The following is a 16129-nucleotide window of genomic DNA, read 5'->3' on the forward strand; positions in this document are numbered from 1 at the left end:
GCGGGAGACATGATTGATCTGTTTGTTTCAACAGAACAGAAATTGTTCTCTATCAACAGCTAGGAGTCATTTTGGTAAATGGCAATAGTGTCAGCTCATAATCATTAAACAGTTCCAGAAGAGCATTTAATGCCCCTAAGTCAAGTTGGGCATATTAGCATACTAAGCAAACCTTTAGAAAAGCAGCAAGTGTTTCAATTGTCATTGGCTCATGCACATATTTGCTTCTGGCAGGCTATTTTCTTACATTGCGAGAACGCCATTTACTAGCAGCAATCAAGAAAATGAAGCATCCGTGAATGTTGAGTATGCTTCTGTCTCAGAAGTTCCAGAAAGCACTCTGCTTTCATATAGCACGTCCAATGTCAACAAGACATCCCAAAGGCATGATGCAAATCCATTTCCCTGAACGATGCAGTGCACTGATTCTTGAACATTTCGGAGATAAGTTCATGTCTAATTCTCTCTGAGAGCTAGTTCCCATAGGGTTGTTTTGTTTTGATATGAAAAGGAGGTGTTTAGCATAGGAAATACAACATTGTGCGGCCTGGGAAAATGGAGTGCAGACTTTTCATTCAAACAGCTCTATTATGAACTGATACACCTTTGGGAAACACAGGACAATCTCAGAGCAAACCTGGCCAACTGGCCAAGACTCTCTGCATTGTGCCATCGTTCGAGGACCATTCTTTTGTCAACTGATCACAGCAATCTGCATGAAATTTCAGATATAACTGTACAATTTGCTTCAGTTCATTCGGAGGGGTTCACCTGAAACTTTGACGACAAGTTTGCAGAATGATATAATAGTAACTCTAGGAGATATGCAAACGGCTAGCAAATGGGATTTAGTGCCTGCTGCACAAAGCATCAAAGCTCATGGAGAATATAAAGGAAAGCCTAGCTAAATATCTTTCTGATGGAGTGTTTTTCATAACCCCTCTGTAAGGCCAAGTAATGTGTGAAAGCAGTCCCTTGTGAGCCTCAACGCATTCATATTTTTGCAACCTAGCAGATTTACCCTGGTCTACTTTCAGCAAAACCAAATGAGGGGAATGCACCATAAGTGAGGTGGCCGGATGCACAAACAGGGCAAGACTACTGCTCTTCTAATAGTTGTGTAGAAGAGAGGATTTCAGCAGGCATAGCTTGTCATCTGTTCTGCACAGCCAATAAAAGATACAGGAATCCTGGCCACTTTGGGACCTGGCCCTCTTAACTATGGGATGCAAACTGGCTCTCCATAATTCATAAGCACCTAGGTAATAGCTATTTCCCCCTAACTCTCTTAAACATCAGCTCCAAGCACACTTGGAGTAAGTGGTACTGAAATCAACATATCTACCTACTCAGTAACTATACTGAGGACCATGACATTAGCCAAACCTTGTGCATTTGCTTCCAGTGTTATCTCATATCCTCAGCATACAAAAGCAAAGTAGAAGGTGGGAGTGGAGGCTGGGATCTCATTAGCTAAATGTTAATGAACTTCCTACATCCTTATGATTCAGAGAGAGGGTGCAATGGGGTCCTGCCCTCATTGTTGCTTGCAATCATACATCCAAAAGAGGAAGGATGGAAAACTGAAAAGGGAAGACTGGCTGCATCATAATCAATTCAAATTAGCATTTCATTGAATGTCGTGATTACACTTTAAAAGTGAACAAATTGGCAAACGGGTTTTGCTGATCTTTGCCATGAGCTTAAATGAACTACGTAAGGATTTCAGATTTCACAGAGAACAAAACCATACATTTTTCCCCTCTTTGTTACTTTTCATGCCAGCTGTTTTCCACCAATAGGAACCTTTTCCTTAGGCAATGGACGATTCAGCTATTAAATTATAAAGCTTCATGAATCTGCAGGGCAGGTGCAGGTACACAGATCTCTTTTCAGCAGTGAGTCATTGCTTCCTTTTGGTCCCCTGAGGTGAAACCAGCTTGATGAGTGGAGATGGTTCCTAAAGGTTACTTCATTCATACTCTCACAGACCAGGGCTTAAAGGTGCCTGGCTCAGCAGATGGACACTGGATAAAAAAATAAGAGTGAAATAATTGAAAGAGAAGGATGATACACAGTTGCCTTCATCTGAAATGTCTAGACCATGTCCCAAAGTTGGCATGGCCTTTGTTGGGCAACTACAGAGTGTAATCATCTTCAGATTTTCTTATCTTCTACACCAGGGGATGATGGACTACAACTCCCATAATCCCTGTCCATTCACCACACTGGGACTGATGAGAGTTGTGTATCCAACAACAGCTGGAGGACAACCACATGGTGTAAATCAGAGGTAGCCAAACAGAACAAGATTGCCAAGCTGAGCACTGAATTCGGCTGACTGGCATTTACTACATGCAGAGCTCTTTTTCAGCCAGAACTCACCGGAACTCAGTTCCAGCACCTCTCAGGTGGGCACCCTTGCCATTCTAAGAGAACAAGGGAGGCGTTCATAGTGAGTTCTGGCATCTCTTTTTCTAGAAGTACTGACTACATAATAAGGATGTAGGCATATCTGGTTCAGTCCCACATGAATTTTTGACCATATTGTTTGGCTGCAGAACTTCTCTGCAAAATTTGGCAAAGTGCGAGTTGGGAGGCATTCAACGGATGGCTACATTTCTGTTCATCCATTGCTTTGGAAACTGTAAATTAAGTAAGTTTGCCTTTAAATGCCAACTGAATCAAATTTGTCCCCTGTTCCTAATAATAATATCGACTTACCTCACAGGGTTATTGTTAAGGAATGCAATAAGCAACGCATTTGTATGGCACACTTGAATTAATGAAGCATTCATTAATTAGTGTTAGGGGAACCCACTGAAATGAAAGCTGTGGACAACCAAGGAATGATTACTGAATTTCATTACAGAAGATGAAATTGTAAGAAAGGAGGCCAGTTAACCTACCAGTTTGGTGAAGTTATCCACACAACCATTGCGTATTCTCTCTGGGGTGGCTGGACTGTCTAGTCGGAATGGCTCCTTCAGTCCCGATTCTTCCCTGGCAGAGACGATGGCATCTTTGATGGCATAAAACACGGAGGCTGACAGGAACAAGGGAGGTTCACCGACAGCCTAGAGAGATTGAAGAGCATCAAGCATTGCTCCAGCCACTACTAATTCACAGCTCACAGTATGCAGTACCCATGGCCGGTACCTCTGGTTACGAACTTAATTTGTTCGGGAGGGCTGTTCTTAACCTGAAACCGTTCTTAACCTGAGGTACCACTTTAACTAATGGGGCCTTGCGTTGCCGCCACACAATTTCTGTTCTCATCCTGTGGTAAAGTTCTTAACCTGAGGTACTACTTCCGGGTTAGTAGAGTCTGTAACCCAAGGTGTTTGTAACCCAAGGTGTTTGCAACCCAAGGTACCACTGTACTGGGAACATAGTAAGCTGCCTTAGACCATCTCACACCATTGGTCCATGGCCTACACTGACTGCCATTGGTTCTCCAGGGTTTCAGGAAGCGTTTTCTCCCAGCCTTATATGGAGATGCCAGGGATTGAACCTGGGACCTTCTGCATGTAGGTCCAGAAGAAAGCAGTACTGTGTAAAGATCAAACCACATTATTATAGTCCATTGGTCTCTTTAGTACATGGGTTGTATCCCAGAACATAGTTTTGCCCAACCCAGATATGCTATGGACCAGCTGAATGAATCTCATGGATCAGAGGTTGGGAGCTCCTGCTCTAAGAAATATAAGGCAAAATAGCATCATTCCTCATTCCATCACTGCTGTTTATTTTGTGTCAAAATGTGCAATGTCTGTGGAAAAGCTGCAGCTCCAGATGATACTGTACCTTGGATGAATAGATGGCTTTGCTGTTTGGACAGTCCCGGAGAAGAGACACGTGAAACTCTGTTGGGATGTCACCGAATGCAGGGATTTTGTACATTCCAGGCCCACGGGTGTACAGGTTGCCTTCTGGGGAATAACGCAGCTCCTCCAGGGTAAAAAGTCCAACTCCTTGGACAAAGGCTCCTTCTATCTGTAAATGTAAACACACACAAAAATCAAATGAGACACAAAATAAGAAGTCAGCCTCAAAAGTCAGCTCCAAACAGAGCACATTACAGTTGTCTTGTTTGGACATGACCAAATCACCACAGCAAGACCATCCCACTCCAACCAAAGCAGGTAGAGAGCACTCCTGGGGTGGTATTCAACTAAATTTTACTCAGAGAAGACCCATTGAAATAAATGGACCTAACTCAGTCATGCTCATTAATTTCAACTAGTCTACTCTGAGTAAAACGTATTTGAATGACACCCAAGGCCACTGATGTCACCTGGGCTCCCCCAATCAGAACTGAATTGAGAAGTAGGAGTCCTCCAAAATGACCAAGGAAGTTTCCATCCCATAGCCATGTGGAACTTTTCAGTTAATTTTTCTCATTGGCTAGGACATGTTTGATGCTAAATGAACATCATGCAGGAGTGGCAGGAGTGCTGCCACTGCTGGTGTAAGTAATAAATATTGGTAGTCCAAATATTTATGGGATAATAGCAGAATGACCTTGTGGCATATGGTCACCATGAGTCATGATTCATAAACAAATTTATCTGTATCTGCCCAATTTCAGTATTTAGTTGCTGGTACAGGAAGCCTAAAGTTTAGGCTAGTACATCTAGTTTTAAGAGTTCGGGTGGTCTGCAGGTTAAAATGAAAAATGAATCCGAAAATATGAGGTTTAGCCTCTCCAAAACAAGATTCCTTTGACTACTTGCTGCAATAGGGCCACTGAAGTAAATAGAATTACTCTAGAGTAACTGACTTGGAGAATGCAAAACAAAAGTTTGGGAACAGTGCAATGAACACTAGATCTAATTTTTCCCCTGTTTCATTGTGCAGAAATGAATCATTTGCCAAAAACTTGATGAGCAAAAACAAGCTAATAATAAATTAGCAATTAACCATCTCTCCTGCCACAACAGTTAGTTCATGCTGCTGTTTATCAGGCCTGTTGCTGCTCATTGACCAATTTAATAATCCAGCTAGCATGCAGACATGCTACAGCGCCACAGAACAGGATCGTGTTGTATTGCTTACCTGCCCTATATCTATAGCCGGGTTCAAGCTGGTGCCAACATCCATCACGATGTCTGTGCGGACATTCTAAATATCGGCAAAAGCAAAGGCTGAGTAAGTACAGGACTCACTTTATGCAATTAAAAGGGGGACATATGAACATCAATATGCTGACTGGCAATATGCCAGTCAGGCCACTGGCCCATCTAGTTCAGTACTGTTTAATCTGTTCTCCAGCTTTTCAGGCAGGAGCTTTTTGTCAGCTCTACCTGGAGAAGCTAAGGATTCAGTACAGTACCTGCTCCAGGCAGAGCAGATGCTCTACCACTGAGATGTGCCTTTTCCCAAGTCTCACTTGAACCTGAATTGTCACCTGAGCCTGAGCTCCGACTTGGAAGAGATGAACTCTCAGCTCAGCCATGAATGTGCCATGTTGTCTGGGAGAAGCAGCTATTTAATAGCCTGAGCTAAGAGAGGTGGCCTAAGTCAGTGTTTCCCAACCTTGTGCCTCCAGATGTTTTTGGCCTACAACTCCCATCATCCCTGACCACTGGTCTTGCTAGCTAGGGATGATGGGAGTTGTAGGCCAAAAACATCTGGAGGCACAAGGTTGGGAAACACTGGCCTAAGTTACACGATCATTGCAAAGATCATGGGGAAATAGACGTGAAGAGTACTTCAGCAAAAAGGTCTTGGCTCTTGGTTGGAAGTCAAATATCTCGAGCCTTTGAAACTTGAATATAAGTCTTCATAGCTAGTGGCTTGTGTGGAAACCATTCTCAGAACATAATCACTATGAAGTATATAATTGCCCAATTATATGCGTTTCCTCCAGAAGTTCAGACTATAGCTCCCACCATCCCTGGTCATGCTGGCTGGGGCTGATGGGAGTTGGAGTTCAACTGCCTCTGGTTGGCCACAGGTGGCCCATCCCTGATATACACAGAGAAGTAAGGTATTTCACTCAACGAAAACCAGAGCTGGAAATAAACTTCCTTATCAAATATACTCAGGTTATTAGGTCCTTTCCCAGTCCACCAGAACAAAGAAATACTTTTGACAAATCTGCCTAGTCTACTTACCTTATGGTCACCTGTCAAACAGTCAATCTCAACCTCAGAACAAGCCACACCATAAGAGAAGTAGCAGAAGGGCTTTCCTTCATTTTTCTCATAGTCATACCCAAGGTCTGGAATTCTTAAGGGTGGCAAGAAAGAAGGAAAGAATGAAATCTGCAGGAATTTTACTCATCACTTGACTGAAAGAAAGGTCTTTTTCTTACCCCACTGAATCACTTCTTGATGGGTAAAAATGCAAGTTACTGGACTCAACAAGAATTCGGGGAGTTTTGAGGATCAGGCCAGTAATCATCATTAGCCGAAGTTTGGAGATCTACATGCCTTTGATTGCTCTGTGAAGTATGTCAGGCCAGATCCCCACCTCTCCCTTTTTATCTTTCAAACATACCAGATTTTTAGTTGCTCTCCAACCTCTTGTCCATATACCTCTAGAACTATGCTTCTACCTCTTCACTCATGTAACTCTAATGTTACAACATTGGGCCTACTACATTATTATGGAACAAGCCAGGACACTGATGATAAGCCATGGATGGGGAATCTCAGGGGGCCAAATGCAGCCCTCCAGCTTTCTCTGTCTGGCCCCTGGGCCTCTCCCTAGGCCACATCCCTTTGGCGCCAGCTCCAGTTCTGGATACGATGGTAGATCCAATTTTAATTCTGTTGAATAATGCTGAAGAAAGCAATGGATGGAATCTCTACTCCTTCCAGTCATCCCATCTTAGTCCATCACTTCCTTTATTCACAAGCATGAACAAAAAATCGAGTTTCCTTTCAATATTAAGCAATACAAAACATTTCAAAAATTTATTTATTGCAAATTTTAAATGTTTCCCCTCTTTTTTCAGTTCCACCTAAAACTGTTAGAGAAGTTCAGTCTTCAGTAAAATGCCCCCCTCCATTTTTACCACCACAGAGAGTGTGGATAATTTGAGGAGATCATTTTCACTCAGCTCTATAAGCTTAAATTGGTTGCCTGTTTGATTCCCAAAACTACTGCAGAAAGTAGGGCGTTGCAAATGATGTTGCACATAAAGAATTGGCAAGCGTGCTTGAAAGCTCTTGTGGAGCCTAAGTTTCTACACCAAAACAGCACTTTAAATAAAGTAAACTGAAATCTAAGTTGGTAGATAGAGATCCAAGACAAGGAGTATCCAATGTTGTTCCTGTCCAGATGTTGTTGTCTCCAATTCCCATCACCCCAACCCTTGCCCATGCTGACTGGGGCTGATGGGAATTGGAGTTTGAATGTCTGGAGGATGTCACTTTTTCCACACTTTATCTAAGGTCTTCTGAAGCTTATAGGAGATGCATAGTTCTGAATTCTGTATTTACAGAATGGGAATATTAAAGGGTTGGTTCTACTTTGGAGCCTTAACACTTTAAGGTATGATTTGAATGAATAGGAGCTGCTTTTACATTTGTATGCTATGGGTCAAGTAGAGATTGCAGATGACTTTAGTGCCAAGGAAAAGGCACATAAAGTTTATAGAATACAGCCTTCAAGGAAGAGATTACTAGATCATATCTTCTTTTATATGCACACTTCATGAAATTAGTTGAAATATCAGACCAGTCGAGATAAAGAGCACTCAATAACATTTAGAAGCATTATTTGAAATCCCACTTGGGACCTGTTCTGACTCACCTGTAAAATCCTGTAGCTGACAAACTCACACAATCACAGTAGGCTGCTGACACCTAATGAAAACACACAGAGTTCCTTGTGTCTGGGGTTTTTTTTAGTTAGTTCTGCTGAACTAGAATAGTTATGATGCATTCTGGAAAAGCTAGCAATGGGTGTGTTTTTTCAACAAAATACAAATGAGTGCACTCTATCCATGTGCAAAAAGGGGAGCACCATTATCAAGAAACCTTACGTTTGACACCTCTAGACCCATCAGGCCCAACTTTGTGAAATAGTGCACAAATGGAGCTGTTAAACAGATTTCACTCTTGAGAGATATCTTCATTCCAAATCATGAAGGGGGAAAAAATCTAAGGGCAACTTTCAGAAGCCTAGTCCATCATCATCTGTTATCATCGTCATATAAATCAACATCAGGAATGGCACTCAAGTTCATGGAGGGATTTACATGCGTCACAAAATACTAAATACAATTCATAACAGAAAAACTAAAGCCCCAAATAAAATAGATCACAAGAACTGATCACATCAAAATTATGCTCACCAACTCATATGGACGGACTGTTTTCTGTTTTGTGTGTGTGTAAAGAAAACACCCAATGCTAAAGCAGAGGTCACTGCTGGACAGAGTGCCAGCAACAGCCCTCTGAAGCCACACCACAGAATGTCAGTGTAGGATGGTGAAGGCACAAGATGGTGAGATAAAGTGGGACAGCGACCAAGCTAAAGGAAGGAGCAAGGAAGCGAAGCTGCTTAAGATTCACAAATTATCACAGTTCAGTTGAAGTCTCTTGTTGAAGTCACAAAGCTTCATACTTGTTTGGGGCTTACAGAACTGCTGGAAGAGTTGCAAGAATATCAGCCAGTTCCCTACTAGCTCCTTTAGCCCCTGTCACGCCACAATGAATTAATAGATAATTGAGATTTTCCTAATGATAGCAAATCCACACCATGCTTCCAAACTGCAGCAGACACAAACATACCCAGTCTTCCCAGGAACCCTTTGGCTTAGCAAGTTTGATTGGCTCCAATCTCTTCAGGATGGTCTGGCAAGCATTCTAAAAGAAAGAAAGAAAAACAATTCAAAGCAAACAGAATGCATCTTTTGATATTACAGCAAATTGCCACCAGGTATTCTCATTTTCATCAATCCAGATGTGACAATAGGTGTCCACATATCACAGGCTTCAGAATGTCTTGTACTCTTTTGACTAACTATGCTTTTAACGGAAGGCTCTGGCTAGAAATGGGAAAGGTCCAAGGTTCAATCCACAGCATCCCCAGAGATGCCTGGGACCAATTATTGCCTGAAGTCCCAAAGAGCTGCTGCTCATCAGTGTCAACAACACTGAGCTAGACAGACCAGTGGTTTGACACAGTAGATGATAGCTTCCGATGTAGCATTAACATATTTCCTACGTTAATGCCATTGTTGAATTTGGAAACAACCTAACATTCGCCACATCACCAGAGAATACACAGTTGGCTCCTTTACTGTTAAAGGCACCACACTGGGCACTTTTAAGCAGCACACATGCTGATAGTGTGCTTTCATCCTAAAGCAAAGTCTGCTAGAAGCCTCCCACAAGGCCTATCTTCATAGAGGCAACAAGACAGATTCTTTCTGGGGTGCAAATGCAGTGCACTGCAGACAGAATCGGTAGCATCCCTTGTAGAGCAGTGTGTTGAGTTCTACCCCTTACCAAGACGGCCATCCCATTGATATCAGCACTAACAGAAGCAGCTGTTGGAGATGCATTTGGCACTGTGTTGGTGCTTGTCTCACTGATGTAGATCTTGGAGGTGGGAATCCCAAGAGTCCTGCTGGCAACCTGCAGAGAGACAATGCCCAAACGTGAACTTCATCGCAGTTGTCATTAAAGGTAAAGGTAAAGGTACCCCTGCCCGTACGGGCCAGTCTTGACAGACTCTGGGGTTGTGCGCCCATCTCACTTAAGAGGCCAGGGGCCAGCGCTGTCCGGAGACACTTCCGGGTCACGTGGCCAGCGTGACATTGCTGCTCTGGCGAGCCAGAGCTGCACACGGAAACGCCGTTTACCTTCCCGCTGGTAAGCGGTCCCTATTTATCTACTTGCACCCGGAGGTGCTTTCGAACTGCTAGGTTGGCAGGCGCTGGGACCGAGCAGCGGGAGTGCACCCCGCCGCAGGGATTCGAACCGCCGACCTTTCGATCGGCAAGTCCTAGGCGCTGAGGCTTTAACCCACAGCGCCACCTGCGTCCCTATGTCATTAAAGGTAAAGGTAAAGGTATTGTCATTGCCACCAATTAAATCCGTAGGACTTGAAACAGTTCTTCTTATTCAAAGTTCACAAAGCTCCAAAGACTTTTGAATAGTCCAGTATTCTGTCCTGTTATGCAAATGTGGGATATTTTTCTGATCCGTCTTAATTTATATTTGCAAGTAAAATCAAAACACAAGGAAAGATGCTATGCTTCTCAAGAAAGCTGCTTTGTAATCCTGCTACACATCCTCCATATATTGTGAGAAAGTATGGGTTGTAGTTAATCAGCTTTTACTCAGGGTAGACATTAATGGCCATGACTGCTCTGAGTAAAAGTTTATTTATTATTAAATTCCTCCTACAAGAACCCATTCTTTGGACTTCACCCTACATATGCACATTTAAATTAGAATGGATGTGGGGGGAATTGCAACATCTGTAAGATAACATTCTGAAAATGAATGCTGCAGTACATTTTTAATACATTTAATGGATTATTATTATTATTATTATTATTATTTTATTTACACCCCGCCCATCCAGGTGGGTTTCCCTAGCCACTCTGGGCGGCTCCCAATAGATTAAAAACAGAATAAAACATCAAACATTTAAAATTTCCCTAAACAGGGCTGCTTAATGGATAATGTTAATCAAAACAGCACCAGACAAAAAATGCATTCATAGTTTACCTGGATCATCTTGGTATGGAGGCCCTGGCCCATCTCAGTCCCACCATGTGTGAGCAGCACTGAACCATCCGTGTACACATGTACCAGGGCACCAGCCTACAACAGAAATCCGAGAGAGAGGCTGTCAAAGACTGTTTTGACACACAAGCTCTTTGAAGCACACTTCACAGGCATCGTCTACATACAAATCAACATTCCTCGCTTCAGGCAGCATCCAAGGCCTTTGTTCCATTGGCGCAAGGATTAACATTTATGCTACTGTACTGCTTCCGCTTCTCCTCCCTCTGTGCATGCCCTGTGCCCTCCTCAATTCTGCTCTGGAAGGTTGCAAGAAACCCCAGAGCAGATTTGGGGGGGGGGAGTTCCACTGTGCAAGGGCAAATACTTGCTCTCTTGGAACAAGAGATTGAATGCTACTTTGGATAGAAGTGTGTGTGTGTGTGTGTGTGTGTGTGTGTGAGAGAGAGAGAGAGAGAGAGAGAGAGAGAGAGAGAGAGAGAGAGAAGAAGATAGAAATGATCCAATAAGCTTAAAAATTAACTTTTGATTGATTCAATACTTAAGAAAGCACTACTTCATTTCCTGATTCCTCTTCAGCCCATGCATTCACTGACTAGGGTGGGGGCTGGCATCCGCCCCCCCCCCCAACATTAGCAAAACAAGAGTCACAAAGGATGCACAAGAATGAAGGCGGACTGCTGGATGACATACAATATAACCAAGGCTGGGACAGGGTCATGATCTAATACAAGATTGGACCTAAAATGTGCCTTGGATGTATTGCTTCAAACATTCCCATTACTGGAGAATCTTGAAGATGGACAGAAGCATTTTACCACAGAACCTTGCTGCCCAGCTGTAATAGTTAAGGGTGCTTGCCAACCTGATTCAGGAAGGGAACTGTGAAGCTGATCCCAAACTTGGTTGGAATAATGGCCATGCCCCTCTTCTTCCAGCGATTCTTCCTGGGGAAACAGAATGATGTCAGACTCTTGTTCCCTTGCAACATGCACCCATCCCTAAACTGCTTGCTCTGGCATGCTCTCTTTTCCTACGCAATTTTGCATCAGAACAAGACTTCATAGGAATGGGTCCTTGTGGTATGACAAGGTTAAAGTGCACAAATTGTTTAAAAATCATATTGTCAGAAGAGCAATTTTGATGGTCTGGACAAAATATAAAGACTTATTGGAGAGTAAGACTCTGAGGTGGCTCTCACCGGTGGAGGCCAAGGCACGTAAGAGACTTAACATGGAGGCCCATTGGCCTAAATACTGGGAAATAATTGAAAAAATTGGAGACAATTGGAGGTTGTTGAGCTTGGAAAAACTGAAAACTAAGGTGCGAGACTGGCTGCACTATGCGCAAATTCAGGAGGTCTTTAAAATAGATAAAAAGGTTGGATTCCAGGTGGAAAAATCGAAACTAGAGACTGAATTGTTAGAGCCAAAAAGTAAACTACTTTCGAGAATGTATAACTTGCTGCTTAAGTGGAATACACAGGATGAGACAGTCAAATCCGCCATGATAAAATGGGCGCAGGATGTGGGGCACAACATTATGTTTGTAGACTGGGAAAGGTTATGGAACACCGGTTTGAAATTTACGGCATGCACTGCCTTGAAGGAAAATATTATGAAAATGGTATACCGGTGGTACATGACCCCAGTCAAGCTAGCTAAGATATACCATCTGTCTGACAATAAATGTTGGAAATGTGGAGAGGCGGAAGGGACATTTTTTCATCTCTGGTGGACCTGCCCGAAAGTGAAGGCCTTCTGGGAAATGATCCATAATGAACTAAAAAAGGTACTGAGATTTACCTTACCTAAGAAACCAGAGGCCTTCCTTCTGGGCATGGTAGACCAGAGAGTGCTTAAGAAGGACAGAATCTTTTTCATGTACGCTACCACAGCAGCAAGGATCCTGATTGCAAAATATTGGAAGACACAAGATTTACCCACGCTGGAGGAATGGCAATCACAGTTGATGGACTATATGGAATTGACTGAAATGACTGGCAGAATCCGAGACTTGGGAGAAGAAACAATTGAGGAGGACTGGAAAAAGTTTAAGGACTATTTGAAAAAACACTATAAGCTGTATGAATGTTAAAAAAAAAAAAAATGCACCCTTCAGGAAACTCTAGCTTCAGCAAATGTAAGTTAATGAAATGAAAATTAAGACACAAGAATTTAGAGGTAAAATAATGAAATAACTTTATTGTGTTTAATACAAAGCATACAAGAATTGGGTTATAGTAAAATTGAAATCAGGGAACATGATAAAATGGAAGATACAATAAGTTTTGAAATAAGTTAACAAATTGCTGATGTTTTATATGACAGAGAACGCAGGGTTTGGAGGATGTGGGGAAGTTCTTTAGATTGGATGGAAAAAGAACATGGAAATTTGTTATTCTTCTATTCTATTTTCTTATAACTATCTTTTATTCTTTTTTCTGTATTTCTTAAAATTTAATAAAAAAATATTTTAAAAAAAAACAGGGAGGGAACTGAAAAGAACAAATCAACATTGTACTTTTCATTGATTTTGAGCTTCTCTTTTAAAACACAATGGGTTAATGGTTTCCCCAAAAGATTACACCTTCTGCAGAGATGATTTGTATGGATGGGGGAGAAATTTGATTCAAACTTGAATTCCAGGCTTACTAATAAGGCCTTTATGGAATATTTTAGTATGCCTGATATCACTCTGAAAAGCAAGATACCTACCGGTTAAACTCATCAATGAGTTTCCTTCTGGAGTGATAGTCTGAATTTGCAAGGCACTCATCCCAACATCTTCGCAAGGTGAATCCTTCTAGCTTCTGATTGAAGTGAGTCAGGTCTCCTTCATTATAGAGATTGAGTTTTCGAACCTTTCCAAAGCAAAACCCACATGGCCATGGTCACCAACGAGTCTTTTGGAAGAATGACTTTAACAGAATGTGGAATGCTGGGTATCTTGATCCTAAACATGCCTTCCTAAACATGGAGGTCAGTTCCCCCAAAATTCTGTAGTGGGCAGCCATTTCAGGGTCAAGGGTTCCATTCCCTTCAGAGAAGGGGACTACACAGTAATGGTGGTCAGTACAGCCAAACCAAAAAGTAGACAGAGGACATCCCACACACACACTTCATCCATCTCACAAACACACACATCCATCCGCACAAACATACACATGCATCCATTCATAAAAAGCAGAAGCACACCGACACTCATCCTCTCTTTGCTTCGCCCATTCGTTCTCTTTCTCTCTTTCACTCTTCCGGCTGGGTGAAGTGTTGCACTGAAGGAGGCCAACGACCACTTCCCACTGGAGTATAAAGGAATGACACACAACATCCTTGATATGTAATATCATTTTGATATCCAACCCATAAAGGACTCTAACAATCAGCGTCAACACTGAGATTACATTACCCAATATAAAGCTGCAAAAAGAGCTCACGGGTACCGAACTGGTGACATCTCATTTCTTTAACATCCTTTGACTGAAGCATGCAGGGTTTATGGAAATGTCCAGCCTTTTCCTCTAAGAGCACATATCCAGTGCCTCATTTACGTACAGTATAAGCTAAATAAGCTATAGCTTAGGGCCCCACTCTCTTGGAGGCCCCCCAAAAAATTAAAGGGGGAAAAACCCTGGATGTACGTTTCCAAAATATATGATAAAAAACAAATAAAACAAAACCTACATATAGCAAAAGTGTTTTGTGTTGTATAGGCTCCTATGCTAAGTAATGGGCTAGCCAGCTCCCTAAAATATCACTGGTTTGCTCATTTCTATATATAGGGTGCCTACATGGACTGGTTACATGGCAACACGTGCAAATGGCTTTAGATACCTGTTAGGTCCATAAATTACCATATAGCATATATTCAACACAAAAAACAGTGACAATTTGTTGTTGACAAAGGACAGCTGGACATATACAGTGGTGCCCCGCAAGACGAATGCCTCGCAAGACGAAAAACTCGCAAGACGAATTTCCCTATGGGCTTGCTTTGCAAGACGAAAACGTCTTGTGAGTTTGCTTCCTTTTTCGTAAAACTGTTAATACCCGGGGAATCTGCGCTCCGCAAGATGAAAAAACCGCAAGACGAAGCGACTCACGGAACAAATTATTTTCGTCTTGCGAGGCACCACTGTAAAGGGCACCATTACCTTCAGTAGCTTAGGGCCTCATCAAACCTAAATCCAGCCCTGCACGTACCTCTTCTGCTGGCAGCCCACACTTCATGGCAATGTCGCTCATCCAGCACTCAGTAACCATCATTCCCTGGGGACCCCCAAACCCACGGAATGCTGTGTTGGAGGACAAGTTGGTTCTGCAGACTTTGCCTATGCCTCTGATGTTTGGAATGTTGTACGAGTTGTCCATGTGAAACAATGCTCTGTCCATAACCTGGTGACCAACAATAAAAAGCAGGTCAAAAATAGACTTATGAACTTTAAAAAAAGACTTAATTTACGAACCATGCTTTTGTTCTTCTGACTCTACAATCATAAGTTGCACTAGCTGACAAGTAATCATTTACATGTTTTTTTCACAAATACACCAACTGGAGCAAATGTATGCTCATCATCATATATTGCGTGGTGCAGTGATTAGACTAGAACCTGGGAGATGAGGTTTCAAATCTCCACTTGGCCATGAAGCTCAGTGGGTGACCTTGAGTCAGTCACTGCCTCTCAGCCTAGCCTATCACACAGAGTGGTTGTGGCAATTAATTAAAGAATAGGTAGACCTATTAGCCCCTTGGAGGCAAAGATGGAGTATAGACACAATAAATAAATAACTACTGGCAGCACTAAATTTTTACAACAATACTGTCATCTTTCTATTTAAATCACTAACTGAAATTGCAGGTTAAGTAGTAGTCAAGATGTTGCATCAAACATTAAAACTGTCCCCATTAGAGAAGGCTTGGGGACAACTGATCTTTGTTTAATGAAACACAATTTCAGGATGGGACCATTTTGACTGAAGGAGGTCAGTGCACCCCAAACTACTTTTTCTCCCTCTTAGAGTCAGAAATGAAAAGCAGCAGAATGTATCCTTGACTCACGCCATGAGAAAGATCAACAGAATTCCCTCCATTGCAGTAATATGTCACATCTAGACTAGTAATCCTTCCATTCTTCTTAAAGCCAACCTGGAAGAAACAAAGGACGGAGGAATACAGAATTCACCTGTTACAATTACAGATGTTTTCTTGTTGTTGTTTAGTCGTTTATCGTGTCCGACTCTTCGTGACCCCATGGACCAGAGCACGCCAGGCACCCCTGTCTTCACAGATGTTTTAGGAAGAAAGAAATCTAGGAAGCTGTCAGACCCTTTGGTCCATCTATCTCACTACTGTCTATACTGAGTGGCAGTGGCTCTTCAGGATTTATTGATGCAGGATTTTTTTGATGCATGCAA

At 42.3% G+C, this 16129-nt stretch overlaps 1 protein-coding gene across 4 annotated transcripts in view; it reads right to left on the reverse strand.

Moving 5' to 3' along the window:
* XDH (xanthine dehydrogenase) overlaps positions 1 to 16129 on the reverse strand; it is a 64133-nt gene continuing 48004 nt past the window's right edge. Inside the window, exons 25-37 of one of the 4 annotated variants that reach the window (XR_014562479.1) lie at positions 15774 to 15860; positions 14918 to 15109; positions 13433 to 13578; positions 11581 to 11662; positions 10698 to 10793; positions 9468 to 9596; positions 8748 to 8822; positions 7765 to 7817; positions 5663 to 6234; positions 5059 to 5518; positions 3808 to 3996; positions 2910 to 3077; positions 1 to 2027 (exon numbers count right to left, since the gene is read on the reverse strand). Coding sequence is in view for 1 of the 4 variants with exons in the window: in XM_083732165.1 (XP_083588291.1) it covers positions 1977 to 2027; positions 2910 to 3077; positions 3808 to 3996; positions 5059 to 5124; positions 6120 to 6234; positions 7765 to 7817; positions 8748 to 8822; positions 9468 to 9596; positions 10698 to 10793; positions 11581 to 11662; positions 13433 to 13578; positions 14918 to 15109; positions 15774 to 15860 (1449 nt within the window). In the remaining 3 variants the exon portion in view is untranslated. Of the gene's footprint in view, positions 2028 to 2909; positions 3078 to 3807; positions 3997 to 5058; positions 5519 to 5662; positions 6235 to 7764; positions 7818 to 8747; positions 9005 to 9350; positions 9597 to 10697; positions 10794 to 11580; positions 11663 to 13432; positions 13579 to 14917; positions 15110 to 15773; positions 15861 to 16129 lie in introns of all 4 variants that reach the window. The other 3 variants (XR_014562480.1, XR_014562481.1, XM_083732165.1) reach the window with 3 other exon arrangements.

Source organism: Podarcis gaigeae, assembly GCF_964106915.1.
Source record: "Podarcis gaigeae genome assembly, chromosome: 3".
Classification (NCBI taxonomy): Eukaryota; Metazoa; Chordata; class Lepidosauria; order Squamata; family Lacertidae; genus Podarcis; species Podarcis gaigeae.